Source organism: Aspergillus heteromorphus, assembly GCF_003184545.1.
Source record: "Aspergillus heteromorphus CBS 117.55 chromosome Unknown BO70scaffold_40, whole genome shotgun sequence".
Classification (NCBI taxonomy): Eukaryota; Fungi; Ascomycota; class Eurotiomycetes; order Eurotiales; family Aspergillaceae; genus Aspergillus; species Aspergillus heteromorphus.
Genome location: NW_020290445.1, coordinates 15,792 through 42,795, shown reverse-complemented (window position 1 = coordinate 42,795; position 27,004 = coordinate 15,792). Strand labels below are relative to the sequence as shown.

General features: G+C 54.5%; 9 protein-coding genes across 9 annotated transcripts; 5 read left to right on the top strand and 4 right to left on the bottom strand.

Moving 5' to 3' along the window:
* The first annotated feature begins 206 nt into the window (after window positions 1–206).
* BO70DRAFT_366242 (aldehyde dehydrogenase) lies at window positions 207–1,754 on the top strand. Its single transcript, XM_025544287.1, has one exon. It carries the CDS (start codon window positions 224–226, stop codon window positions 1,718–1,720), a length of 1,497 nt encoding a protein of 498 aa, XP_025395017.1. The 5' UTR covers window positions 207–223; the 3' UTR covers window positions 1,721–1,754.
* Window positions 1,755–2,472: 718 nt separating this feature from the next.
* Window positions 2,473–5,213, top strand: BO70DRAFT_345287 (putative anaphase-promoting complex subunit Apc5). Its single transcript, XM_025541495.1, has 7 exons — window positions 2,473–3,219; window positions 3,268–3,361; window positions 3,418–3,829; window positions 3,874–3,997; window positions 4,044–4,150; window positions 4,199–4,335; window positions 4,405–5,213. Exons 1-7 carry the CDS (start codon window positions 2,505–2,507, stop codon window positions 5,129–5,131), a joined length of 2,316 nt encoding a protein of 771 aa, XP_025395016.1. The 5' UTR covers window positions 2,473–2,504; the 3' UTR covers window positions 5,132–5,213.
* Window positions 5,214–5,248: 35 nt separating this feature from the next.
* On the bottom strand, window positions 5,249–6,534 carry BO70DRAFT_167696 (cytochrome c oxidase subunit VIa). The gene is made up of 5 exons (XM_025538338.1): window positions 6,274–6,534; window positions 6,169–6,193; window positions 5,922–6,081; window positions 5,815–5,822; window positions 5,249–5,691 (listed from the first exon to the last, which is right to left on the bottom strand). The coding sequence occupies exons 1-5, from the start codon at window positions 6,449–6,451 to the stop codon at window positions 5,646–5,648; spliced, it is 417 nt and encodes a 138-aa protein (XP_025395015.1). The 5' UTR covers window positions 6,452–6,534; the 3' UTR covers window positions 5,249–5,645.
* Window positions 6,535–6,838: 304 nt separating this feature from the next.
* Window positions 6,839–9,104, top strand: BO70DRAFT_366240 (DNA-(apurinic or apyrimidinic site) lyase APN2). Its single transcript, XM_025544286.1, has 6 exons — window positions 6,839–6,873; window positions 6,935–6,947; window positions 7,005–7,050; window positions 7,105–7,237; window positions 7,297–8,006; window positions 8,056–9,104. Exons 4-6 carry the CDS (start codon window positions 7,108–7,110, stop codon window positions 8,983–8,985), a joined length of 1,770 nt encoding a protein of 589 aa, XP_025395014.1. The 5' UTR covers window positions 6,839–6,873; window positions 6,935–6,947; window positions 7,005–7,050; window positions 7,105–7,107; the 3' UTR covers window positions 8,986–9,104.
* Window positions 9,105–11,272: 2,168 nt separating this feature from the next.
* Window positions 11,273–12,420, bottom strand: BO70DRAFT_418648 (HMG-box domain-containing protein; the record flags this gene model as incomplete). The annotated part of the gene is made up of 4 exons (XM_025547454.1): window positions 11,273–11,460; window positions 11,503–11,841; window positions 11,893–12,182; window positions 12,242–12,420. 4 exons carry the CDS (start codon window positions 12,418–12,420, stop codon window positions 11,273–11,275), a joined length of 996 nt encoding a protein of 331 aa, XP_025395013.1.
* A 522-nt stretch (window positions 12,421–12,942) lies between these two features.
* Window positions 12,943–15,646, top strand: MAT1-2-4 (putative mating locus protein; the record flags this gene model as incomplete). The annotated part of the gene is made up of 5 exons (XM_025546931.1): window positions 12,943–13,451; window positions 13,499–13,677; window positions 13,732–13,806; window positions 15,244–15,491; window positions 15,563–15,646. The coding sequence occupies 5 exons, from the start codon at window positions 12,943–12,945 to the stop codon at window positions 15,644–15,646; spliced, it is 1,095 nt and encodes a 364-aa protein (XP_025395012.1).
* Window positions 15,647–16,020: 374 nt separating this feature from the next.
* Window positions 16,021–18,798, top strand: BO70DRAFT_390446 (phosphoribosylaminoimidazolesuccinocarboxamide synthase). Its single transcript, XM_025546155.1, has 4 exons — window positions 16,021–17,121; window positions 17,423–17,563; window positions 17,743–18,118; window positions 18,270–18,798. The coding sequence occupies exons 1-4, from the start codon at window positions 16,066–16,068 to the stop codon at window positions 18,647–18,649; spliced, it is 1,953 nt and encodes a 650-aa protein (XP_025395011.1). The 5' UTR covers window positions 16,021–16,065; the 3' UTR covers window positions 18,650–18,798.
* Window positions 18,799–18,896: 98 nt separating this feature from the next.
* BO70DRAFT_382898 (CIA30 family protein) lies at window positions 18,897–20,184 on the bottom strand (the record flags this gene model as incomplete). Its single annotated transcript, XM_025545557.1, has 3 exons — window positions 20,034–20,184; window positions 19,702–19,935; window positions 18,897–19,585 (listed from the first exon to the last, which is right to left on the bottom strand). Exons 1-3 carry the CDS (start codon window positions 20,119–20,121, stop codon window positions 18,897–18,899), a joined length of 1,011 nt encoding a protein of 336 aa, XP_025395010.1. The 5' UTR covers window positions 20,122–20,184.
* A 1,120-nt stretch (window positions 20,185–21,304) lies between these two features.
* BO70DRAFT_374519 (mediator of RNA polymerase II transcription subunit 12) lies at window positions 21,305–26,493 on the bottom strand (the record flags this gene model as incomplete). Its single annotated transcript, XM_025544972.1, has 9 exons — window positions 21,305–22,315; window positions 22,364–22,590; window positions 22,639–22,930; window positions 22,994–23,870; window positions 23,920–24,218; window positions 24,273–24,911; window positions 24,967–25,171; window positions 25,228–25,825; window positions 25,887–26,493. 9 exons carry the CDS (start codon window positions 26,491–26,493, stop codon window positions 21,305–21,307), a joined length of 4,755 nt encoding a protein of 1,584 aa, XP_025395009.1.
* Window positions 26,494–27,004: the final 511 nt, after the last annotated feature.

Below are 27,004 nucleotides of genomic sequence, written 5' to 3'. Positions count from 1 at the left end.
AGGGAAGGGAGCTCTGATGAAGAATCGCTATCTGGAGTAGATGTTGGAGAGTAGCATGGAGACAATCTCATCGGATGGAAGCGAGGATGATAAACAAGGCGGGCTTATCATGTGCGGGGTATGCGGGGATGCCCGCTGACTCTACAACATAAGTATACTCCTGCTGCCTCCCCGCCCAACAATCCACTTCTTGAATCCATCCAAGCCCCTCTACACTCTCAAAATGACCACTAACCTTCCTCACATCTCCAACTGGGTCAATGGTACCCATATCTCAGCCACCGCAAAGCGCATCCCCGTCCTCAACCCGGCCACGGAACTCCCCATCGCCACCATCGACGCAACCCCCAAAAAAACAGTCGACCGCATCATCCAAGACTCTCTACGCACCTTCCAGGATGGCACCTGGTCGCGCGCCGACCCATCAGACCGCTTCACCGTCCTCTCCACCGCAGCCCGGCTCCTCCGCGCCCGTATCCCCGAGTTCGTGGAATCCGAGACCCGCCAGACAGGCCGTCCCATCCGCGAGATGCGCGCCCAGCTGGGCCGGGTGCCCGAATGGCTGGAATACTTTGCATCGCTGGTGCGCGTCCACGAAGGCCGCGTGACGCCGTTCAAGGGCCCCGTCGTGAACACCCTGACCCGGCTCCCCCTGGGCGTGGTCGCGCTGATCACGCCGTACAACCATCCCGTGCTGATCGCGATGAAGAAGATCGGGGCGGCCCTGGCAGCGGGGAATTCGGTTCTCGTGAAGGCGTCGGAGCTGGCACCATTATCTGTGCTGAAGCTCGGGGCTCTCTTCCAGGAGGCGGGGCTGCCCGATGGGGTTCTACAGATCATTAACGGATATGGGTACGAGACCGGGAAGTATCTGTGCGAGAGTCCATTGTTGGCCAAGATCGATTTGACCGGGGGGTTGGCGACATACAGGGCTATTGTGCCGTCTGCGTCGGCAAACTTGATCCCCATCACGGCCGAGCTGGGGGGGAAGGCCCCCGTGTGCGTGTTTCCGAGTATGGAGGTGGACCATGCCGTCAAGGCGGCGCTGTTTGCAAGTTTCATTGCCAGTGGGCAGACCTGTGTGACCGGGAGCAGGCTGCTCGTCCATGCGGACATTTACGACGAGTTCACGGCTTTATTGGAGAACAGAGTCAAGACTCTGCGGCTAGGTGATCCGTTTGATGATCGGACGCAGATCGGACCTGTGATATCCAAGGTTGCCGTGGAGAGATGCGCTGCGTTTGTAGAGCGGGCCATGCAGGAGGGAGGGAAGGTTCTCTGTGGCGGACACCCAACCACGAATCAGGATGGGAAGGGCTTCTACTTCGAGCCGACCATCATCGAGACGCGTCCGCAGACAGATCTGGAATGCAACGAGGTGTTTGGACCGGTCATTGCCTTGATCAAGTGCCAGTCGGAGGAGGAGATCGTCCGGATCGCGAACGGGTCGTCTCTGGCACTGGGTGCGTCGGTCTGGACGAACGACTTCAAGCAGGCGCACCGCGTGGCGGACCAGATCGAGGCGGGCATTGTTTGGATCAACGGCCATCATCTCAATGACCCCTCGTCGCCGTGGGGAGGCTTCAAGCAGAGTGGCATCGGGAAGGAGAACGGGCTGGAGGCGTATGAGAGCTACACGAAGCTGAAGAGCACGGTGATCAACTATGGTGTCCCGCCGGTGTGGTTTGACGATGAGCCTGCAGGGGCTCGGTATGGTTAGATTGTCACATCTGTAAGTATCAACAATAGTACCGGTGTTTGTTCAACTGTAACCCATGGACTTGGTCAGCATATATATGATGAGAGGACGGACTAGGGGGTACGAAGTACGTAGTTCGAGATCCCTTGTCATCCCTTGTCCTCTCAGACCTGGTGTGCCAAGATATGTAGTCGATTCCGTGTCACATCGGGCAAAGAAGAAAGATACTAATGGCGAAATAAAGCAAACGAAACAACAAAACACAGACTCTCTGCCGAAGACTAGAGCATCAAAAGAAGCTGGTGAAACAGCGAAAATACACGCAACAGTGACCTATATACTTTGTGAGTATGTAGTATCATTTATATAAATGTTTTAAAAATGGTTTTTCTATTTACATAATTTTGTGATGATAAATCTATAAATGATAATAAGATTTCAAATTTTAGATACGGAGAAGTAAGTACGGCTGAGCGGACGGACACCCTACCTTGGTATGGTCGCATGGATCGGACTTCCCCCAATTCTTTCCGTCATTCTCCAACCCGCCGCGTTTTGCGGCCGTTGTTGATGTCAGATGGGCCTGTCTATCATCCACCACTGAGGTCGTCTCGTTGAACCGACCCAGCTGCACTCCAACCTCGCATCGAACCCAGAACCCAGGATTCTAACCACGCGTTGCCCCCACACGCGCAGTCCGTCCATCAGGCACAGCACAGGGTGTCCACCAGCTCAACCGCATAGACATCCCCTCCCCCCCCCCCCCCCCCCTCCTTTGCGGAGCCATGTATAACCGCTAACCACCATGACTCGCTATCTCACCCCCTCCAAGATCGCCCTTCTGTGTCTGATCTCCATCTACACGGAAGGGGTCGTCCCCAACTCCTCCGCCATCCATGTGCTCTCCTTCCTCGTCACCTGTCTCAGTCCCTTGTCGCGAGGCCCCAACTCCCCCGCCGCGGAGAAGGAAGCGCAATGCTCCGTCTCGATCACCGACCTGGAAGATGCTCTAACGGCCCACCAATCCTCCATCCCCGGTCGCTCCGTCTGGGACCTGTTCCTGAAGAAAATCTGGTCCATTGACTGCTGCGATGCGCTGGAGGTCTTCTTCGCCGACATCTCCGCCATCCTGGTCAAGACTCGCGATGAGCAGATCCGCGACAGAGATGCCGGTCTCGCGCCGGAGACAGGCTGCATGCGTCTCTCCCGGTGCTCCCCCTTGGGCGCGTTCGTGAGAAGAGCCCAGCTGGAGTTCACGAGGCTGCAGTTTCATGACTCCGTCAACCTCTGGAAGGGGTTCGTCAAGTACCGCCTGCCGACGTATCATGTGTGGGCGCGGAAGAACCCGTCTGACGAGCAGGCCCCGGTGGATATCAACCTGCTGAATCTCAATCTGGACACGAGTGATCATCTTGCGCAGGTGGCATACGGCAACATCGAGGGTGATTCCGAGGATGAACAGTACGTCAGCACGAAGGATGTCGAGCGGCTCTTGGAATTCCAGATCAACGAGCTACAAAGTGAGTAGCACCCTTCTCCGCCTATCAAACCACCGCTGACAGGTATAGGCCTGGGAGGTAGAGTGCCGGATGGCATGAAAGCGCAGCTAAAGCGGATTATCACGTCTGGGGTGACGGTTCCCAACCTCGTACACTATCTTAGGTATGGATCTGGATGCTTGCTCGATGATCCGCGCATACAGGGGGCTAACCTTTCAGATTCCTCGACGCCTGGAGGGCAGGGGATTACCCGTCGTCCTTCGACAACCTGCACCGCTACTTCGACTGCACGATGCACACCCGGGACCGGAGCTCCTACCAGTACGCGCTGCTGAATCTTGCCATCCTGCAGGCGGATTTTGGATGCTACGGGGAGGCCGTCTCCGCCATGCAGGAAGCAGTCTCCATCGCGCGAGAATCCCACGACATGAACTGCTTGAACTTCTGCATGAGCTGGCTGTATCACTTCGGCAAAGCGTTCCCGGAGCAGATGAAAGACGTGCAGAACACAGGCATGCTGGGCAACGAAAAGGAAGGTCTCGCGTTCCTCAAAGCAAAGGCAAAAGAAACCGAGATGTGGAGTCTTCTCAGCACGACGTACTTGAGCGAAGCGAAGCTCGAGATGCAAAATGTAGGTGCCCATCTGCTCGTCGTCGCTCCTCTAACATCCTCCAGGGAGAGAGCCTTTCCTGTTCGATCGAGAACATCATCCGAGCATCGCACCTGAATGCCACCAAGAATCTCGTGAACTCTGTGGGTCCGCAGCTTATGCTCCAGACCGCGCTGTACTCCAGAATAGGTACGTCGTCGTCCCAGCATGATCCCGATCCCAGCTAATCCGCCAGGCAACACACACCTCGCCTGGTTGAACAGCGAGATATTCCGCGAATGCTACGCCAACAAAGCGCCATTCGAAGACTACCTCAAGAGCACGTTCCGAAGCTGCCAGCTCGTACGTCCTTCACCCTCCCCTACTGAACAGACACTGACTTCCCCATAGCTAGCGCAACAAGGCCGCTACACCGAGGCATCAGCCCGGATCAACCAAATCGCCCCTGAGAAACTGAGCTCGCTCAAAACATCCCAATACTGGATCTTCTTCTCCGGCATCCTCCAACTCCGACACGAAATATACCGGTACATCCCCCTTCCCCCTCCCTCATCCCCACCCAGACCGGCAATACTAACCCCCAACCCCCAACCCAGCGACAACAAAGTAGCGTCCACCCACCTCCTCTCCCAACTCCAAGCCATCCACCTCCCCGACAGCGACCTAAACCTCCTCCTGACCATCCTAACCATCACCCTACACATCCGGTCCGGCCACTATGCAGAGGCGCTCTCCACCGTCGAAGAAGCCGCCCAAGCCATCCACCAAGACAACTTCGACATCCACACGCAGATCAAACTCCTCTGCCTGAAAGCGCACATCCTCCAAAAAACCGGCCATCCGCAACGCGGCTTCTCGCTCGCCATGCGCGCCGCCAGCATCGCGCACCGCGCGCGTCTCCTCCCAGCCCTCTGGGAATCCATCTGCGCGCTGGCCGGCGTGCTGCTCAGCCTGCGCGAATTCGACGCCGTGTCGCAGATGATCGAGAGCATCATGCCGCAGATCCTCGAGTCGAGTGACTGCGAACTCGCGGCGCAGGCGTACTCGCTGCTCGTGGATGCGAATATGGGCATCGCGGGGGTGTTGTGGAGTCAGGGACGGGGGGATTCGCCGCTGAAGAAGGAGAGGGTTAATTGTGCGTTGGGGTATTTGGACTGTGCGTATGAGCAGTTTGAGAAGATTGGGGATGTGAGTGGGCAGTGTGAGATGATGGCCAAGAAGGCCACCATGATGCATCTTACTGGGGATTTGGTCCTGGCGAATGATTATGCGGCCAAGTATTTGGATTTGAAGAGGCAGGGGAGGGCGGATGTGGTGGGTTAGCTTAGTTTTTAGTTGTGTTTGTATTGCTATGTGGATTGTGGATTGTGGGTTGTAGCTTTAGATATTGTGTTATGGATTATGGTAGACTGGCCAATATTAATTCATTAAGCGCAAATAATATTGTACCATACCCAAGACGAGACATCACCAACCACAACCACATCCATCATCAAACATCCAATCTACAACCTACAACCCACTAAATCTGACAATAGAACCACAAACACCCCAACACCAACCCACCCATCCACCCATCCAAACCCCAAGCAAAAACTCCAGACAAAAGAAATATAAGCAGGATTGATTGTATGGCGCTATCTCATCTCATTCCACCCCTCCAACGGCCCCCGACACGCTCTATCTCCCTGCACCAAGTGCAGCAAAAAATAAATATACATGTCCCTTGATTGCCAGCAACAGTGCGAGATCATTCAAGAAGCTGTACTCCGTCCCCTCCCTCCACTCCGCTCCCTATGTCATCTCATCCGGTCGTAATCCACCACGAGAAAGGCATTTAGGTAGCCTTGTCCTTGTTGTGGTAGTTGACGCTGGAGTTCCAGCTTCAGGGAGGGTAGATAGTTAGCATTCATCCGTTTAACCAGTAATCCACCACCCATTGACTCATAATTCATTTGCCCGGGTATACATGTAGGTATGGTATGGCATGATATTCGGACACTTACAAGATAGTCTAATCAAACGTAATACATTAGCATTGGTTCAATCCCACACTCCACACACACAGGGGAAACTATTGAGAAAGTAGAAAGGAGGGATAGCAAACACTAACCTTGTCACCATCACCGAAGGGGAAGTTCTTCACCCGGATGTTCTGGTAGGGGTACTCGACGCGCTCCTCGAGGGGGGGCATGTGGTCCCAGTGCTCCCAGTGCTCCTCCCAGAGGTTGTAGGCGTTGAGAGCGCCGGCGATGAGAACGGGGGGGATACCGCTAGAAGAAGAAAAAGAAGGACGAGGTCGTAAGCAACGAATTGGATGGCCTAGTAGTAATAGTGGTAGTAGTGGTAGTCAGACGTACTAGATGGAGAGCTTGCGCCAGAGGTCTAACAGACAGGCATTGGGTTAGCAAATCACCCGGATCTGGTAGATAGTCGGCAGGGAATTGGGATTGGGCAGGACGCACCACTGGTCGAAGCAGCGTGGTGCTTGACGGCCTCTCTCTCGCGGTTGAAAGCGTTGTCGGCGGCCCAGGAGGGAAGCTTGGAGTTGGAGCTGTTGGCCCGGCGCTGGACGGTGGTGCGGACCGGGGTGGAGCGCAGCTGCTGGGCAGCGCGCTGGAAGGCGTTGCGGGGGGCGAACATGGCGAATGGATCGATGCTTGTTGCTATCGTGGTCGTGGATGTGGATGTACCGGTAGGACGGTGGGAGACGGTGGGATTATCGCGGACGTCGGGCCTTCCGGCTTAACGAAACTAAGGCCGCTTAGCGTCCCCGTGATTCGCTGGCTTCGGCCACACGGCGTGGCGGGTTATGTCAGCGGGTGATTGCCTGATGTCACGGCTAGATCACGTGATAGAGGGATCACGTGCGGCGTGTTTCGGGACCGCGATGGAGGGACGACGACGACGACGACGACGCGAATGTCGCTGCCATCGTTGGAGGGTTGTCGCGCTTTTTGGATCGATAGTGCGTGCTGTACGGCTTCTCTTGGTTCAATCCTGGGGGACATGTCTGATTCGCGTCTATAGTGCCGGGATGGGGTTTCGTATTACTACGTGGAATGGTAGGCTGATTGGTTGGATGGGATGTTGTATAGAAATGAGATGCTAACAGACTCCATCTAGTCAATGGGATTCGGTGTGTGGTGGCTATGGGTCTGCTGTGACGGTTGTGTCTCCTGCTGACCCGTTCCAGAAATCCATTCTCCTACGAACCATGGAGAGGCAAGCGGACTTTCGATGTATGCATGGCATTGGTCCGTGTCAGGATGTTTGTTCATGGCTAATGTCTATAGGCAATGTTCGACATCCTCGAGGCAGACATTGTCGTCTTCCAGGAAACGAAAATCCAGCGGAAGGACCTGCGCGATGACATGGTGATGGTGCCCGGGTGGGACTGCTACTTCAGTCTGCCTCGCGTGAAGAAAGGTGCGTGTGTGGATGGGCTGTTTCAATGGGGTCTGGTTCTGTGTGGCTAACAGATGCAGGATACTCGGGGGTCGTGATCTACACGCGCAATGCAACGTGTGCGCCCATCCGCGCAGAGGAGGGTCTGACCGGCGTGCTCTGCCCCCCGAACTCGTCGGTCTCGTTTCGGGATCTCCCGGAAGAGCAGCAGATCGGTGGGTATCCGACCATCGAGCAGTTATCGCAGCTGGAGCTGGATGCAGCCACGCTGGACTCGGAGGGTCGTTGTGTTGTCCTGGAGTTTCCCGCCTTCGTGCTGCTGGGGATATACTCCCCGGCTAACCGCGACGAGACGAGGGACTCTTTCCGCCACAACTTCATTGATCTGATGGATGCTCGGATCCGCAACCTGGTGGCCATGGGGAAGAGGGTGTTCGTGACGGGGGATTTGAATATCTCCCGTGGGGAGATCGATGCAGCCCATGCGGGCGAGGCGATTCGGAAAGGAGCTTTGACGGAAGACGAGTTTATTTCCGTCCATGCGCGGCGGGTGTTCAACCATCTTCTCTCGGATGGGAAGGTCATTGGGCCACCAGACGAGGGACGGGAACAGTCTGTTCTCCATGATATCTGTCGCTCGTTCCATCCGGACCGCAGGGGGATGTACACATGTTGGGAGCAGCGGATCAACGCCCGTCCTGGGAACTATGGCTCGAGGATCGATTATGTGCTGTGTAGTCTGGACATGCAGGACTGGTTCAGCAACTCGAACATCCAAGAAGGGCTCATGGTACGACACCGCTTCTCGTTTATGAACAGGCTTGCTGACTGATGCACAGGGCTCTGACCATTGCCCCGTCTATGCCGACTTCAAGGATACGGTCATCCTAGGGGACAAACAGGTTAACATCCGGGACCTGGTCAATCCGCCTGGGATGTTCGAAAACGGGGAGCGCCAGCAGGAATATACCACCAAGCTTCTGCTACCGACATCGGGACGCCTGATTCCCGAGTTCGACAAGCGACGAAGCATCAAGGACATGTTTATGCGCAAACCCACCAGCGCCTCGCAGAGCCCGCAGCCTGGGACTCCCTCGCTGTCCCATACGGCGTCGACGGGGAAAGAGACTGCCGTCCTCGAGAGCACTCCTAAACAAGCTGTCAGCAAGCCTTCTGTCTCTACAGACACGCAACCCAAGGGCGTGGTCCGGAAACGGCCCGAAAAGAACAACTCGCCTATGAAGCGTGCAAAGTCCGTCGCTGCTTCGGCTCCCGCGCCGCCTACAGCCGGACAGAGGACCCTCCAGGGATTCTTCAAACCAAAGAGTGCTCCCATCGACGAGAGTCCGACCCAGAACCCCGAGCCATCCACGATGCCACTACCTCCATCATCCTCCCAGACCACCACCATGACAGAATCCAGACAGCCGGAGGACGAAGTCGAACCCACCTCTACAGCGGAACCTACAGACGAGACCAACCCAGCCGCATCTACGACACCCACCCCGAAGGAAGACGACCGGATCATCGACCCCATCGTCAGCAAGGAAGACTGGACCAGGCTCTTTACGAAGAAACGGGCTCCCCCGTGCGACGGGCACCAGGAGCCGTGCATCAGCCTGACGACGAAGAAGCCGGGCATCAACTGCGGCCGGGCGTTTTGGATCTGCCCGCGGCCACTGGGACCGAGCGGCAACAAGGAGAAGGGCACGCAATGGCGCTGTCCGACCTTCATCTGGGCGAGCGACTGGAACGGGTCGACGTCGTAGGCAGCTTCCAATGCCGGTCTATCTACGGAGTACTCGGCCTACATAGAATCATACAAATGAGATACCCTGTGCTTGTTGCTTACGAACCCATATGATATTTGGTATAGCATCATCTTCAAACCCGATATCCTCTGTAGCGGTGCAACCCAGCTCCCCCAGCCCATCTCCCCCAGCCCATCTCTCCCCTCCCACCCCCAGCCAGAAAATCCTCCAGTTTGCCCCAGGCAGCAACCCAGCAGTGAGTGAGTGACTGTCACCGAGCCCCCTTCACCACCAGCGTGGCAGCGACAACCCCAGTGAGTCAGTGTCAGTATCAGTATCAGTATCAGTACCAATCCCCACCGCACCCCCAGTGAAAGCAAGTCCCCACCCCCAGCCACTCCCCCAGCCGACCAATCCATTCCCCAGGAAACCTTTCCCTCCCCCAGGAAACCATTTCCACTCTCCCAGGCAACTGGCTCACTGTCCTGGAAACCAGCTTCTCCCCCAGGAAACCGAGCAGCTCGTACGGATTCCCTCCTGTAAGAACCAACCCCCTCACCCCCGCTATGGTATTACACCGTAATGGGTGGGTGATGCGATATTTCGCTCATGGGCAGTCACTGCGTTTCATTTCTTGGTATTTTACTGCGCAGTCACGATTACGGGCTTGGGTAAGGAGGGAGGGAGGGATGTAGGTAGGTAGATTCACAGGCTTCAGCTGGACTGTTCGGTGTTATTCCCCTGGTTTAGGTAGGTAAGTAGGTAGGTAGCTGGTTTTGATATGCAGGGGAGAGAAGAGAAGGGCAGAAAAAAAAAAAAAAAGAACACTCCAGTACAGCTATACAGGTTCTAAGGACCACTTTCCCCTGGGTGTAAAGTACCCCCCCCCCCCCTCCCCCCCCAAACCCTGTACCTGGATACCTATATAGTAGATACTGTAGGTAGATAGGATAGATAGAACGACCGTTCCTGCAGAAAAAAAAAGCTTTTGTCTGTATAGTCTATTAGTAGTAGTAGTAGTAGTAGTAGTAGTAGTAGTAGTAGTAGTAGTAGTAGTCTTACATGCAGACTCCCCTCTCCCCCCGCACAGCCCTACAGAGTATAAGGTAAGTAAAGTACTTCCTAGTAGTAGAAACGCACATCCCATCGCACAATGAAACCAGCAGGCGTCTGCACTGCACCACCACTACTGTAGGTACCCATCATCCTACTATATCTATCTACCTACCAGTGCCCAGCCCAGTACACAGCCAGTTACAGTTACAGTTCTCTACAGTTACAACCGCGCTGGCAAACAGAAAGTGGATCCCACTCACCACCTGCTCCACCTGCTAGGGAATGAGTGTATCGGTATTAAGAATCTTACGGTAAGCACCTTTTCCAGACGGTGAGTCATGGGGAGGTGGGGACGTGGGCAGTGAAGACAACAACTGTGGGGACTGGGAGAGCGGCTGAGCAGGAGTAGAAGAGGGGGGGGCTGGCTGGGCTGGGTTGTATGGCGATGTATGGTATTTTTGGCAGCGAGTCTGGAGGGGGGAGGAGGGAGCATCGGGGGTACTTTGGTACTTGGTGGAGGTACTTCTGAGCTATGGGTGGGCGATGGGGGAGGATGGAGTTTGGGCTTGAGGATACACATACACCTATAGTATAAGATAGATCGATCAATGGGAGTGGGATTTTGGGGTTAGAATCAATTTTATTTCTTTTTTTTTGTTAAGCTAACTAACTAGACTAACTAACTACCTACATATCTAGGCTGTCCGTCCGTCCCGTCTTTCTGCCCTTTTCTGTATGTTCGTGATCATGTTCATCGTCGTAGCTTCGTAGATCGCAGCGCTTCTGCTGGACCGGGTTGATATGAGACGGCAAGGAAAGAGACATTATCCGACTTTATCGTCGCAGTGGTAGAGGGAGGGAAAAGAACACAAAGAGAAGAAAGACATCCGAGTCACCGATCACCGATCACCGATCAACAAGAGGGGAACTGTTGTAGTAGGTACATCAGGTTGAATACATCCGCATGCTCGAGCTCGATGCAAGGGGGGTTTTTTTACAGTCGATGGAAAGGAAAAAAAGAAAGCAGAAACAAGAAACAAAATAAAGAAACAACCATTATCCGTCCGTAGATAGATCTCGACTCCCAGAATCCCTAGAAAAGAGAAAGCAACGCTCATAGCAGAGACCATCCATGTGTGTGTCCCAGTGCGAAGACAATGAGGAGGAGAAAATGGAAGCCCCAAAGCAGGTAGATGCCAGGATATCCGCTCGCAGGAAAAAAGACCGAAGTCAGTAGATGGAGATCAGATCAGAAGAGATCGGTGATGAAGTCAGAGAACTCGAGGGAGTCGCCCACGGCTCTGTCGTTGAACGCGTAGGGACCCTCCATGGCGGCGGCCGAGCCATAGACCATGTTGTTGGCGCCCTTGCTGCCATAGTCGGACTGAGCCTGCTGGATGAGCGTCTCCAGAGTCTCGGCATCGAGCGGGAACTGGTCTCCTCCCAGCCCAGGCATGTGCATGTCATTGGGCATCAGACCGTGTGCCATGGCGGCGTCGGGGCCCATGACCATGTTGTATCCGACAAAGGGATCGGCGGCGCCCTCCATCACCATGGCCTCCATCTGCAGGTTGGCGTCGACGGAAGGAGTGGTGGCTGCGGTACTGATGGTGGTAGGCTCAGGCGACTTCATCTCCGCGGTGGTCTTGGGCTGCTGCCGGCCAGAGGCGCGACGCTTTTTCTCAGACGGCTTGCGAGGAGTGTACTGGTAGTCGGGGTGTGCCTCGGCGTGCTTCTTCTTCAGATCGTCCGCCAGGCTTCTAAAGCCGACTCGGACATCTTCAGATTCCGCCTTCCACTGCTTTCCCAGGATAATTGCTAGAGACGTTAGACCACTTAATGGAGAATCCAATGTAACTGGGAACTCACAAATTTCATTGTTTGACAGGTTAGGATGAGCTTCCTTGAGCTGGGGGTGGTGGTGCTGGCGGTACAGAATGAATGCATTAGGCGGACGAGGAACCTTCGCAGTTCTCACAGGGGCAGTAGTTCTCTCATTCTTTGGGGCAGCTGCTTCGGCAGCCTCCAGCTTGATGCCCGATGCCACCTCGGGCGAGGCCACAGAAACTGCAGTACCCGAAAAGGCAGGAGTACGCATGACCCGGAGCGCGTTGATTGTTTCATCAACGAATGCCACCACCGGGGCCCCAATGAGAGCACTATTCCTATTTGTGAGCCTATATTCGATTCTGGGTTCAAATATTCCAAGTTGCCTTACCTGAGACGGGTCTTGATCTTGTTGACGTTGTTCTGGCTGATCATATCAATGACGTTGATGGGAAGAAGAACCTCATTGTTTGTAGACCCAAGGTGGCTCAAGGCATCCTGCCACAGAAGCTCTGTGAGCTTGTCCTTAGACTCAACACCAGCCTTCAAAGCAAGAGGTACAGTGGCCATCTCGGTAAAGGGAAGTGAAGCTGTTTGTTTTGAGAGATGTAGAATCGATGACTATAAGCTTTGGATGTGGTTTCAGACCATTAAAAGCAAGCAGCCGAAGGTGTAGGGGAGAGGATGAACAGGAGTAACTCAAAGACAGCACTTGAGAAGAGAGGTGTCAGGTAATAAAAGATGAGTAACTAGGCTCAGACATGGCTAATGGAGCTGTGTTCTAGATGGTGGCGGGGGGCTGGTACCTTTCTTTGTCTAATTAGAAGAGATAGTGAATGTTTGGAGGAAATTCACACATATATGTTCGTTTCCTAGGTATGGTATCAAAACACTTATTGACATCAATAAACAAATTCACTCGTCTCCCCTTCCATAAAAGTCCCCTCCCTCGACCATTTCCCACTTTCTTCTTCCACCTTTCCATCCTCCCATATTTCCCTACTGTTAATCTTCCCCCTTCTCTGATACCTCAAACTCATCGTGTCTCAATCCATAACAAACTCATCTCACCAACATCCCGCATACATCACGATGGATGCCATCGTTGCTCTTGCGGCTGTTACCGAGATACTCCTTCGCACTCTTGATGGCATCGCTGGTGATGCAGGCAAGGCTCCTGAACTACGTGAAAAAGCTATGTATGTTTCGGCAGCTTTCCGCAAGCATAGAAACGTCACCCGCCTGATGGCCCAGGTCACTGCGTTGAATAGGGACGAAGAGTTGATCCATCCCTCCCACCGTATCCATGGAGCAACTGAAGCTGCTGAGACTCGCGTTGGTCGCTATGGAAACTTTTTGCAGGCGATCATGACCGATCACAACATCAAGCCTTCTGTTGCGGACATTGAAGGCCACCCCATTCAGCTCATCAACTCCCTTGATCCTGAGATTGAGCATGTCCTGAAGGACAATGATCTTTTTAGATTCCACCAGGCTCTTCTTCGTGCTGAAAAGAAAGCGAATGACGATTTGGCAAAGGCGACGAAGGACTTCGGCTACCACTGGGTCTTCCGAGTCGGTCTCAAGGAGTACTACCTGACGTAAGTCACCTAGAAGTACATTTGTCTGCAAGTGCTAATAGTCATAGCAAAACCATTGTGGAGAAAGTCAATTTTATTCGACCGGATTACCGTGGTGACGCCTATCGTGCTCATACCCAGGCTTGTTGTTATGACGTTATGGAGAGACGTGTCCGTCTGAACGACGCCGAAAAACAGCTTATTGTGCGCCTTATGGGTTGCCAGCCAGCGGATGCTCATAGATTCTGTAAGTGCCGGTGGATTGCTGTTACTGTTGTCCACTCAACTGACTTTGAATCAGGGGCCTGGCTTGAACGTCACCGCGTCGGCTATCGTGCTATGAAGGCCTGCATCGCTCTGTTGAACAATCTGCAGTGTATGTATTGTCCCAAAGCCTGTCCTGGATTTTTCTGACCAGAGTTGCAGAATCGATTCCGAGCTCCAAGGATGTAAAGTTGTTCTCATTCCCTTCGTTTAAAGTGCTCGGGTGCCCGCAGTCTTATCAGTAGACGACGAAGATCAATGGCACTGCGTTGCGGAACTCTTCGAAACAACTTTGTGTTCAGAACTGGATCTCAAGATCTTCACATCCCCCATAACCCAGTTTCTCATTTTCCTATTTTCCTTTCATCAAAAAGAAAAACAGAAAAGCAAAAAAAAACAGATGGATAACAAAAAACACCAGAAAAAAAAAAAGAGGGCACTCCAACGCACCGCGAGAGACCCTGGATGTCGCCAATGCGGCCATCATGATCTGAGGAGTTGATCTTTGCATTTGATGAAAGGCCAGTGGACGTTAGCGAACGCATTGCTGTCGACGGTTCGAAGGTGTATTCTCTCTTCGGAGGAGGAATCTAGCGGATGGGTTGTATCTGTCTGGCCGGGGATGAAGAACGCATGTAATTAATCTCGAACTAGGTAGTACGATAAGACGAATGCCACGAACTTACGACTGGGACTGCTTCTCCTTCAAGCCACTGCCTGCCATCGGAATCGTAGAGGAGGGGGGGTATCGACTGTACGAAGTACGAAGAAGAGACTGCTGGAACGAGTCCAACCCAACCGCCACACACCCTCTCCTGTGCGCCCATCCAAGACAGGGGCTCCTTGGCCAGGTTGGCCTCCTGAACTCTGGACGCTGCCGACCACTGACGAGCCACCGTGCGGTAAGACAGGTCTCGCCATCCTCCTCTCCTCCTCCTCCTCTCCTCCACGCCTCCATGCAGAGGCCCGTCCGACCAGCCACCGTCCGATAGCGACGACAAAGGAAGCTCCGGAATGGACACGACGCGGCACCATCGGGACGGAAATGGACAAGACGGTCAAGACCCCCTCCGCCGGCCTGCCAACCAGCGGTGCCCCCTCCGCGCGACTGACTTCCTCGCAGACAAAGAACCATCTCCATCCAGCATTGTGACGAACGGGTTGGCGCCGGTCGGGTCTGGATGGGCCCGGAACTGTCAAACTGGACGGCAGCATAGGCTTCGATCCCAACCACGGAATCCCTCCTGGCTCTATGCCATGACATCGCAGCCTGGCGAATACGGGTCCCGACCGGTGTTGACGGCCCTCCCTCGCCACTAGCCACCAGGCATATAGTATGTACCTCCTCTTCGGCTTCTTTATCTCGGGATCTTTGGGTCTAACTCTGCAGCTTCACGGCTCCACTCTTCTGCAGCGGCGCGCGCCTGGGTCGGATTATTTCCCCGAACACCTTGTTTGATCCCTGGTTGCCGGCCTCCACGTGGGCTTTCGTCTTCCTTCAGCGTTTCTCAGAACCGTCGGCATGATGGCCCCTCCTGACCTTCCGCAGGGATTCGGATCCTCCGCGATGCTCTTCGCAACGGGGTACGGCTGCTCGACAAGCGAGATAATGGGGTGGCACACTTGGCAGCATACTACTACACAGCCAGCTGCCAGGAAGATACCCGGTCGGACGCCTCCTCGGATGTGTATGATCTACAGCCCTCCGAGTTGTTCTCGCGGTGCTTCCTTTCGTCTGAGCTGGTGTGGGACACCGGGACAGCAGGGGCATACAGACAGTGGTTGCGGATCAGCTCAGTACACACTTTCCTACGGTGCGAAACATCGCTGCTTGGATGAGATGGAAGCAGTCGCGACTGTCTAGCTAGGTTCCTGTTTTCTCTGGTGCTGTGCCCGTGCCTCTGTTGACCTATAATGGAACCTTTTATAGACCCCTGGTGCCTCAACCCTAAGTTCGATTCCGAGATCCGAGCAGCCGTCTACAACCGACCGTCAGCCACTCCGACGCGTGGGATACGAGGATCATCGGGTGTGACAATATACCAGGTCGTATACCAGGTCGTATACCAGGTCGTATACCAAGCTGGACGTTGGTGGCAGTAGATGCAAATAGCTACACAAACCACGACAGCATACTAGTGCGTATGGTGCAATTGAATCCTTCCATCCCGTCTTGTAGGACTTGTTCTCGGAGACTGGCATTCTCTGGGGACAACGACATCATCACTGGCCAGACTGCCATGTGACCCTGCCCACGGATGCCTGCTGCTGCCTGGGTAAACCACCGGCAGCGACAAAGTATACAATATATAAACCCCTTCTTCGCATTCCACTTCCCACTTCCCACTTCCCCAGTTGTATCCCATCCAGCATGAGCATGCCGCAGACCCCGGCCCTGAAGGCGGGGCACTTCCAGACCCACGAGATCCCCGCATCCTCCACCATCGTCATCCGCGACGTCCTCTACGGCGACCACACCATCATCGAGCCAGTGCTAGTCGAGCTGCTCCAATCCCCCGACCTGCAGCGACTGATCGGAATCGGCCAGCACGGGGTAACCGGACACCTCGGCCTCCTCCCCCGGGACGTCAAAATCACGCGATTCGAGCACTCGGTCGGAGCATTCCTCCTCGTGCGCATCGTGGGCGCCAGCATCGAGGAACAAGTCACCGCGCTGCTGCACGACATCAGCCATACGGTGCTCAGCCATGTAGTCGACTGGGCACTCTCCCAGCCCGGAGAAGACAGCTACCACGAAGTGCACAAAGCGCGATACCTCGCGACCACTTCGATCGCAGCCATCCTCACCAAACACAGCATCTCGCACACCGTCCTGGACGAGGAGCAGTACCCACTCGTCGAGAAGCCCGCGCCGCATCTCTGCGCCGACCGACTGGACTACTCCCTCCGCGACGCGGTCGCGCTCGGCCTCATGTCGCAGGACGATGCGCACCGCGTCGTGGCGTCGCTGAAGGCGTTTCCCGACCCGTCGTCGCCGCGTCGTCTGCTCGTGCTGGATGATCCCGCGCTGGCGCTGGTGCTGGCGCAGGCGTACCAGGCGACGGACCGCGATGTGTGGTCCAATCCGGCGCATGTGGATATGTACAAGAGGACGGGACAGTTGATTGGGGATCTTGTCCGCGGGGGACGGATCAGCGAGGATGCGCTGTGGTCCATGTCCGACGAGGAGTTCTGGGAGCTCCTCAAGGATGTTGCGGACCCGGAGGGCGCGGAGACGCTCCAGCGGTTCGAGACGGATGGGCTGCTGCAGGAGCATGGTCTACGTCTGCATAAAGGTGCCAAAGTGCGGACCATCGACCCTGATGTCTCTGTGTCTGGGGGTGAGCCTGCAGCGCTGTCGGTGGTCGATCCGGGCTGGGGCGTGGAGCGACAGGACTACATTCGCGCGCGGGAGGCTACGAGGGAGGTGTGACTGGCGGTACAAGGGGGAGTTTGTACGTTAGGACTAGCTAATCGAATCACAACCTGATGCCATTTTTTTTTCAGCCATCTCCCATCCCATCTCCAGTCCACACTACTATATATCTATATATCTGCCTGAGTGATGTAATACCTGAAGGATCAGGCATCGATACCCCGCCGCGGACAAGCTTATCGATTGGCGGGAGCGATGACTCCCCCACCAACCAGCCAACGTCTGCACCTCGACTTCGACATCTTCAACTGCTCCCTCTGACACTCCGCAACTCCCCCCCACCATGTCCGAGGCCTACACCCAGACCGACCTGCAGGGCGTCCTGCCCCTCATCGCCCGTGGCAAGGTGCGCGACCTGTACGAGATCGACGACAAAACCCTCCTGTTCGTCGCGACTGATCGCATCTCCGCCTATGATGTGATTATGGAGAATGTGCGTATACAGTCATACTTATATCCCTACTGACATACATTCCTTTTTCTCGTTCTGCCTTTGTGTCTTTCATGAACCTAATGGCTTCCTTGAAACCAATTCCCCTCCAACCTCACCCCACCCCACCCCAAATAATTCAATCCAACCCAATCTAATAATTAAATATTAAAAAAAAACAGGGCATCCCCAACAAAGGCATCCTCCTCACGCTATGCACGGAGAAATGGTTCTCGATCCTCACGGCCGCGCTCCCCAGCCTGCGCACGCATTTCCTGACCCTCGACCTGCCGGCGCAAATCCCCGCGTCTCTGCGGCCCGTCCTGCAGAACCGCAGCATGCAGGTGCGGAAGCTGACCATCCTGCCCATCGAGGCGATCGTGCGCGGCTATATCACGGGCTCGGCGTGGAAGGAGTACCAGACCTCGGGTACGGTGCACGGCATCCCCGTCGAGAAGGGCTTGCAGGAGAGTCAAGCGTTCCCCGGCGGGCCCATCTATACCCCCAGTACGAAGGCGGAGTTGGGCGAGCATGATGAGAATATTCATCCCGATAAGGGTATTTTCTCTTTTTTTCCTTTTTCCCCCTCCTCCTTCTTCTTCTTCTTTTTCTTTCACAATGTGGTTGAGTATCAAAAACATATCATTGAAAGAAAAAAAAAAAAGTCGTGTAATAACAAAAAGCTAACCAAAATACTCATTCCTCACAGCCATCGAAATCATCGGCCCCAAACACGCGGCGACCATCGCGGCGCTCTCTCTCCAGCTCTACAAGACGGCGCACGAGTACGCGCTGACCCGGGGTGTGATCATCGCGGACACCAAGTTCGAGTTCGGGGTGGACGAGACGACGGGCGAGGTGGTCCTAGCGGACGAGGTGCTGACGCCGGACTCGTCGCGGTTCTGGCCGAAGGACTCGTACGCCGTGGGACGCGGACAGGCCAGCTTCGACAAGCAGTTTCTGCGCGATTGGCTGGTGCAGGAGGGGCTCAAGGGGAAGGAGGGCGTGCGGATGAGTGAGGAGATTGCGCTCAAGACGAGCGAGAAGTATAAGGAGGCGTGGGAGAGGATTACGGGGGGAAATAACTAGGATGGACTAGGATGGACTAGGACTAGGATGGACTGGGTTGTGTATACTCATACGTGTGACACAAGTACCTATCTCTATCTGCGTATTTATCTATTTCTCCAAGTCCGTTATAGTAAAAAAGAATACCAACAAACCCCGAATATACAAACAAGCAGGCAGATAAACAAATGGATAGCTAGCTAGATAACTACCTAGGAACTACTGTACAATCTAGTCGATGGTATCAACCCCCCATAACACCGCCCAATCAATCCCACTCATCCTTCAACCCCCTCAACCCCTTCGTCTTCGGCTTCCCATCGACGCGATTCCTCGCCTGCGCACTCAAATCGCCCATCCACCCAGTCCTAACCCCCTCATCGACAGGCAACGCCTCCGCGCCACAAATCCTCTTCTCCTCCTCCGCCTCGCCCTCACTCAGCCCATTAGTCGCCCAAATACGATGAATCCGCAAATCATACGGCCCCTCGACCCGATCCGTCAACCCAATCCCGACACTCTTCACCCGGTTCCGGATGATGGATGTCTGCGGCTCAACGACCATCCCGTGGTTCGTGCGCACGAAAGAGTTGAATGGGAGGAGGATGGTTTCCCAGCCGGTGGAGCCGGAGGTTGTTGCGCTGGAGCTGGAGCTGAAGATGGTGGAGGAGGGGGGGACGTCGGAGAGGGCGGAGGGGATGGAGTTGGAGTTGGAGTTGGAGTGGGAGTGTGGGTGGGGGTCATCGGTGGGGGAGGTTTCCTGCACGCGGTGGTGTCGCGTGTAGAGTCTGTGTTGGTGGATGTCTGTCTCGACGATCGAGTCCGTCTGCAGGTTGACGGTGTATCGACGGCCATCGGATTTCACCCGCAGAGCGAGGTATGTGTATGGATCGACGTCCCAGTATAGACGGCCGAAGAGCCAGAGGCCGCGGTCGAGGTTGCGGAAGGCCGCGTAGCCTGTTTTTGGGGTTGGGGTTAGTTTGGGTTTAAAATGCGTGTGTGTGTGTGTGTGTGTGTGTGTATTGGAGATTAATTAGGAAAGAAGAGATAAAAAGGAAAAAGGGAGGATATACCGGTCCTCTCAACGCGCCAATTCCGGGGCAACTGGGTCGAGATACTGCCATGGAAGCGGGCATGGGCCGGACTGTTGGTTGCCGGGTCGGCAGGGACGTAATCGAGACTGGCGGTGCTGTAGCCGCCGACAGCACGATCGGCCATGGTCTTGCAGCCGGCGATAGACGACTCATCTTCGAAGTCGAGGAGGTAGTACGGTTTGGTGGGGGTTTGGAGGGCCTCGGTGTTCCAGGCTAGAAGCGGCGTTATCAATCAGTTAGCTAGATCGTTACGGACGGACGGAGAAAAAGGGAAGGGAAGGGAAGGGAGGAAGGGAAGCAGGCAGGCGCACCGATTCTGGACAGCCGGCCCAATTCCTCTGCGCTGCGCTTGAAGAAGCCCGCGGGCTTTGCGGCGAGACACCGTGCCGTGGGGATCATGGTGGCTCTGGTGATGGGAGTCTAGGCTGGGGGTTGGGGAAAAGTTCGGCGGTGATGCGCTGCTGAAGGAAGTGCTGCTGGAGGACCCGAACAAGCATGACGTCGGGTTGCCCGGGGCCGGGGTGCCTCAGGCTGGGACTGCCTTGGATGTTGGCCTGATATGTTTGCCTGGGATGTTTGCCTGGGATGTTTGCCTGGGATGTTTGCCTTCGATGTCTGCCTTAGATGTCTGCCTTAGATGTCTGCCTCAGGCCAGACAGCATTCACATACTGATTGATACCTGGCAATTCCTGGCTATGATACTGCCACTCTTGGTGGATTAAAATTTATTCCAATCTTACTGTGTATTTTGTATGTTTCTGGCAGCTTTCCATATTTCTGATTCATTTCTTTTTTTTTTTTTTTTTTTTTCACAGTTTTTGTGGCTGGACTTGCCATTCTGGCTTTAGTGCAGGTATGGTTGCTCCGTACATCTACTACCTGTCCATCTACTTCAATTAGCGTGATTTACCATTTCGCATGTATCTTTTCCTTTACGAAAGAGAAAAGGACTCGTTACACCATCATCATTATCCCGGCCAGAGTCTTGAAACGGACAAAGAGATTCCTCGAGATTTCCCCACATACGGGAATGCCTTTCTTTGTCTATCTTCTATAAATAACTGTTCTACAGTCTGATTCGACTATATAACGCCCGACACATTGCGATTGTATCATGTGCCCCAGACCAGACCAGACAGGGAAGGAAGAACATCGCGCGCCACTCGCTCATGCACCCAAAGAAGAAGTCAATGCCATGTTGTAAAGTTTATGCCAATCGTGAATGCTATGGACCGCCCAACCCGTGTAAACGCCCGACTCTATTATATACAGCCCCGAATGCCCGTGCAGAAACGCTCAGCCTTGCAATAACCAGTGCACCTGGGCTGAGTTCGACACCCGCGGATGAAAGATCGTGGTGTTGACATGAATGAGATGACCAAAAATAAAAATGAGAAAAGGAACGGAAACGGTCGGTGTGGTAGATTCGTTGCGGATACATGTCAGGAGATAGAGAAGAGCTATATGCAAAAATGGTATGGTATCGAGCAGAGGGAAGCACAGGGGAATCGAATCAGAGAGATTATATACGGTAGGTGGAGGATAGGTGGAGGGAGATAGGACTTGAGCTGCGGGCACGGCTCAGGCCCTGACGCGTCTCGCGTCGAAGTACTTCAGGCTCACGGCAGTGTCGTTCATGCCGACAATGGGAGCCGCGTCTTCGAGAAGCTCCCAGGGCCGCACCGGGTACGCACCAAGAACCCGACCACGGTACTGGAGGCGGAGGTGGCTGGCAATGCAGTTGACACCCTCGGATAGTCCAGCGGGTAGGCCTGAAGGGGCTGACGAGATCGCCTGTTGGGGAATTGCCGCACCGCCAGGGAGGTTCGCCGTCGGCGTCGGAGTGGAAGCACCGGCAGCAGGAGACGGGAGAGAAGCAGGGACTGTAGGGTTGAGGTTTGATGTGTCCACGATGGGGCCCAGGAGGTAGAGAAATCGTGGGTCGTTCTGGAACTGCAGGAAAGGGGGACATTTCTCCCGAAGGAAGCGAGCACACTGATGCCGCGCCTCGTCCGGGAACGTGTCGATAAGCGCGGCCGCCACATCCAGGGCATGCGTCTGCAGCAGAATCCCAGGACAAGGGCGATAGTTTTCGGACTGGACCGGGTGGGGGAAGTAATTGGCCGACGGATAGAGACGGATAACTCGGTCTGGCAGGCGCGCAAGAGAGATGCAGAAAATCGATGTCAGCAAACGAGCTTGCTCTTGCAGGCCGGTCGGCCTAGGTGCCAAGGACGGCGTATTGAATGCTGCTCGATGGATGACGATCAGTCTCAGCAATGCGGAGAACCAGAATGCAAGGCTCCTTTCGAAATTGGAGCGTGCCTGTGCCGTTTGGCCTGCATCGCTGGCACCTGTCGAATTTGGCTGCATGGAGACAAACTTTTGGAGCAGCAGCTCCATTTTTTCCACAAGGGCAGACGCAACGGACTGGGCGCCGACTTCGGGAATGCTATACGCCAGCTTTTCGATGATCGTCAGGTAGAGTCTCGCAGTCTCAATGGAGCCTGATTTGTCTGCCACAGAAGAATCGGAGGTAGACTCGTCGTGCATCGGGACAGAGAAGAACCCCCTTTCAGCGCGCTCGCGAATCTAAGACTATTAGTAAAGAGACACCAAGAAGCGGGGTGTGCTGCATACCTGTCGCACTGCATCCAGACTCATTAGGCTAACCAAGCCGTACCAATGGTCCCGGTTTGAGCGCGCATCGGCCATCGCAGCTTTGAACATGACATCCACGATTCCATTGTCGACTTGGCTTCCGGCTTCTGCGTTGAATAGTATTTGGAGCTTGAGTTGACAGATAGGAAGCGAGAAATCGTTGTTAATGGAAATTACGCGCTCAGCTTCAGACATATCCGGCGTGCCTAGAATATCGTTAGCCTTGAACACAGTATCCGCGACATCAAACGTACTTTGTGGATCAAAGCCAAGAAGAGAATCGAGTGCCTTCTGCAGGATTGCCGTAGAAGCTGGATGCTGGCCTATGAACTTCTGCATGCAGCTTTGAACCATGCGTTCTGGCTTCTGGGTAAGGAGAGTCCGTAGCAAAATCACGGCGCAGTTTGAAAGGTCTGTCTGGCTCGGGCCACCCGCTTCTGGGCGCTCGGTATCATGCAGTGGAACAGCATCGCGAATAATCTCAAGACACTGTTCAGGATGTTTGTCGAGGAATTCTTGTTGCGCCAGATAAAAGCGGTACGTAACCTAAATAGATAGTTAGGTATGTGGACCTGTGGAAAGGAAGTACAAAAGTGCACGGGAGCATACCATATCTACATAGCGACTCTGGCTCGGCTCGGGTGGAACAAGGAGCTCCAGTAGATTCAGTCGCAGGTCAGCAACGTTGGGAATGACCGAAGCCACCCTCTCAGACTGCAAAAGCTTCCTGACTAGCATGACAAAAGCATGTATAGTAACACACCCCACCCCAATCAGGGGGGGAAGGATTCGAGTCATTACAGACCGAGAAGGCGATTTCAGAAGTCCGCATACCCATCGGACCAACATGGCATCGAAACGCTTGGGGTGGAAGGATCTTAGGTAGGCTAGGTATCTGCAGATATCATTGGCCGACAGTTTATCTTGCCCATGGTTTCCTAGTGCCCTGGTCAATGATGTGAATACAGAATCTAGCGACGATTCATCCAGGCCACCCCCAGAGAACAGAATCTGATCTAACTTCTCTTGAAATGAAGAGTCGACTCCCCCGGAGGTCATAGGGATGTGGTCTGAGAGCGGAGATGGTGCAGCCAGAGCCGACTTTCCCTCGATTCGCGACAAATCTTGACGAAGGAGAGCAACAGTGTTGAATTCGCTAGGCATACGTAGCCCAAGCTCAATCAAGGAGAAGATGAGGTCAAGACCGGGCAGGCCAATTCTCTTTAGACGAGCATACGATTCAACGAGTCCCTTGAAGAGGTCGGTTGCAGCACCAATGACGCACAATGAGTCGAAATGGTAATTAACAGTGTCCGCAACAGAGGCCAACACAATGCTGTCACCAGACGTTGTTGCCTGCTTGAGCACGTCTGCAAGCATTGAGATATCTCCAAAGCTCTCCAGAACATTCCGAAGATTGTAGAACTCATGTGCGGTCAGGGCAGAGGTACCGGAATCAGCCAGCAAGGGAATATGAGCGTATTTCCTGGGAGTCGTCAGATATTGAAGGTGGTTTCAAAGTAAAGGTCACATACCTTGTGGGCTCGCGGAAATGCCCCGTCACGCCGCGACGAATCCACAGGCCGATTTCAGATTTCACTGCCCATGTCAAATCAGAAAGAGACAGGTCGGCTAACATTGCATCGTCGGTCTGCGCTCCAAAGATCTTTGGGAGTTGCTGTGCAATTGACGCCTTGATGGCCGCAATGGTTGACTCCTCCTGCGACGGTGGAATCCCAGCGCGGTTGAGCAGCGTGTTGCGAAGGCTACGCACGTACTCCGGAAGACGAGCCAACGGAAGTTGTAGTAGAAGGCGGACATCGTTCGACATAGTCTACATTCAATAAGTCAGTACTGTGGGTTGGGAGGTTCTAAAAGGGTGTCTGACCTCATGTGGACTAGCGGACGGATCATTCGTGACCCCCTTCGCCATTAGCCATTGCAAATATTTGCCAACGGAGAAAGTCTGAGACCGAACAAGTTCAGCGATGATGTGATACACATTGTCCATGTTCAGCTGATTGGCGACTTGAACATTAGCCAGGAAAGCGAGAATGTGGGTATCAACATCCACCCCGGACATTTTCCATTTTCGCAGAAGGCGAACGCTGATGTAAACGCGGCGAAAGCCATGACGGAATGGAGTCGCTGCCCACTCCAATAGCTTCGAAACCAGAGATGCCTTGTCCTCGACAGCGTTCAAACAGGCAGAAGAAGTAGAGGAGACATCATGTGTAGAGCGGACAGTGTCAAACAAGTGAATCACATGCTGCTGAGGTAACCGCTGTGCCGTCTTTTGGTGAATTTTGGGCAGCTGCACTCGCACATTGCGCTCCGCCAGATTTTGAAGCATTGTCTTATCAGGCATTTCTTCCAAATTCAAGCAGGACGAAATCAAATCCTTGTACTTATCCCAAGAATTCGGGAGTATGACAGAAGAGGTATGTTCTAGGACCATTCTCCGTATGCAACGCGATAGGCGCTCAACCAGCGGCTCCAGGGCCGTGTGCTGTCCAGGCAGCTTGATCTGTCGAGCCAGTTAGCTAGATGTCAAGGGGATCACAGTCCGTGAGCATTCGTACCTGACGTAGCTTCTCCAGCAGGACCTCAGCTAGTCGTCGACCACGCTTCCGATAGCGCATGATATTACTCCAGTATATTCCAAGCATCAAGAGCCAAACAGGAACTGTATTCAACGGCGCAGCCTCCAGCGACAACAAGAACCAAGCGAGGTACTGATCATGATCAAGCAGACGCTCAAAGAACAGACGAGAAGTTAGGCTAACACTGGGGTGGGTTAGAATCTTCGCGTCAGAAGCGCAGGGGACCAAGGCATGACGTACGCGTATGTCATCTTCATTTTCCAATCCGGCGTCCCACAAGAGCTGACTACACTTTCAAGAAATTGCTGCACAGTTGATGTCCAGTCGCGAACCCATTTCGTCTCTAATCCCAAAGCGAGCGCACCGCTTGTGCCTTTCCGTTTGAAGGCACGGATTTCGTTCGCCCCGACACACCTTGCTAGCCACACGGCTCGAGGAACCGGGATACATTTGCCTAGACACTGGTCGAGCAACACCTTGCCTCTGATACCATGGGGGATTGTCCGACTCAGCTTGCGCAAGGGGACGGACGGATTGGCAAGATCCCTAAGCCAGGCCTCGCGTTTATTATCGGTCAAGGTGACCCGGGGAGGAGGTTTGAAGCTCGACGGAGCGGTAACAGTGTTATGGTTCTGGCGTTTTTCGAGGGCGGCAGCGAAGACGGAAGAAAGCATTTGCAGGCCGGAGCGGTGTTTCAACTGCGCATAGAGCGATGGACGCGCCGTATTGGTCTCGTTTTGGGAGACCTGGGTGCGGTCATAATGGCCTTGCTTCGCTGTGTGTTCGTTGAGGATGTCCTCTGGATGGTTACCGGTCCATGGAGAAAAGTCCGCGACTCCTAAAATGACAATTTCCAAATTAGCTCGGGACTTCGTCCGTCATGCGTGGGGATGACTTACTCTCTCCTTTCACTTTCGGCGCATCAGAAGGGATCACGATATGATAAGGAGTTGTCTGGACTTCCTTTGCGGCCGGGAGTTCACCAGTTTTGGCGCTGTCACTTTCGGAGGACTCCTGTGGGGTATACTTCCAAGGAACCAGAGGCAAGGGAGGCGGCGAGGCATGGTTGCGGCCTTGCGAGGCCGTATCATCTTCCTTCGTCTCTGCAGTCCCGGTTGTCTCCGAAATCAAGGCCTGGAAGGACCATACCGGTCGACCACGCCAGGAGAGCGGCTGCGGTTTTGATCCTGCGGTTCCGGGGGTGCTTCTCAGTTCACCACCACTGCCTGGAGCAGGACTCCCATCCGCGGCCCCTGATCCGGAAGGCACCTCCAGTTTCAGCCTCTTGGCGGGCGGTTCTCTATCCTGCGAATCGCTTGCGCCTGTTGTAAGGTCGATGACTGCCGGCTGTCGGGGTAGCGGTTGCGGAGCGGGCATTGACAGCTTCTCCAACTGAGGGTCGGGTTGACCCATGGCTTGAGCAACATCAACACGTCCTGAGCCGTTATTGAGGGCGCGCACGGAACGGCCCCATGGCTGGACGCCGGCGGAGGGATGAGGTATCATGCCAGCTTCATGGTGTGGTCAAGCGTTGGGGATCTGGTCATTGGCACAGCGCCGTCGGACGGCTGGATAGCACGGTCAACAAAGAGTCGACCGCCTGCAGGTAAGATTGGACGTTTATTTCGGTAGGGCAGGGCCAGGTTGCTACACATGCGAGGGCTTGGGTTCAATCTCGTGCGCCGATAAGAATCGACGGTCTAGGCGGATGGTAAGTGACGGAGGGTTATCCCCGGTACAGTCGCGGAAGTGAGAGAGAGGATCGGGGAGGGGGCAAAGCGGCAGTCGGTCAATCGTTCCGCAATGGGGGGGCGCGGAGGTGAAGGCAGAGAGCGGCGAGGCAGAACTCGAGGCGAGGCGAGGCGAGTTCAACCAGGACAGGATGAGGGAAGACAGAGGTGAGAGAGTGAGAGTGAGAGAGTGAGAGTGAGAGAAAGGAAGAAGCCGCCGAGTGTACGGTGGCCGAGATAACTAGATGGAAGAATCCCCAGATAACGTAAGGAGGACCAACTGGCAC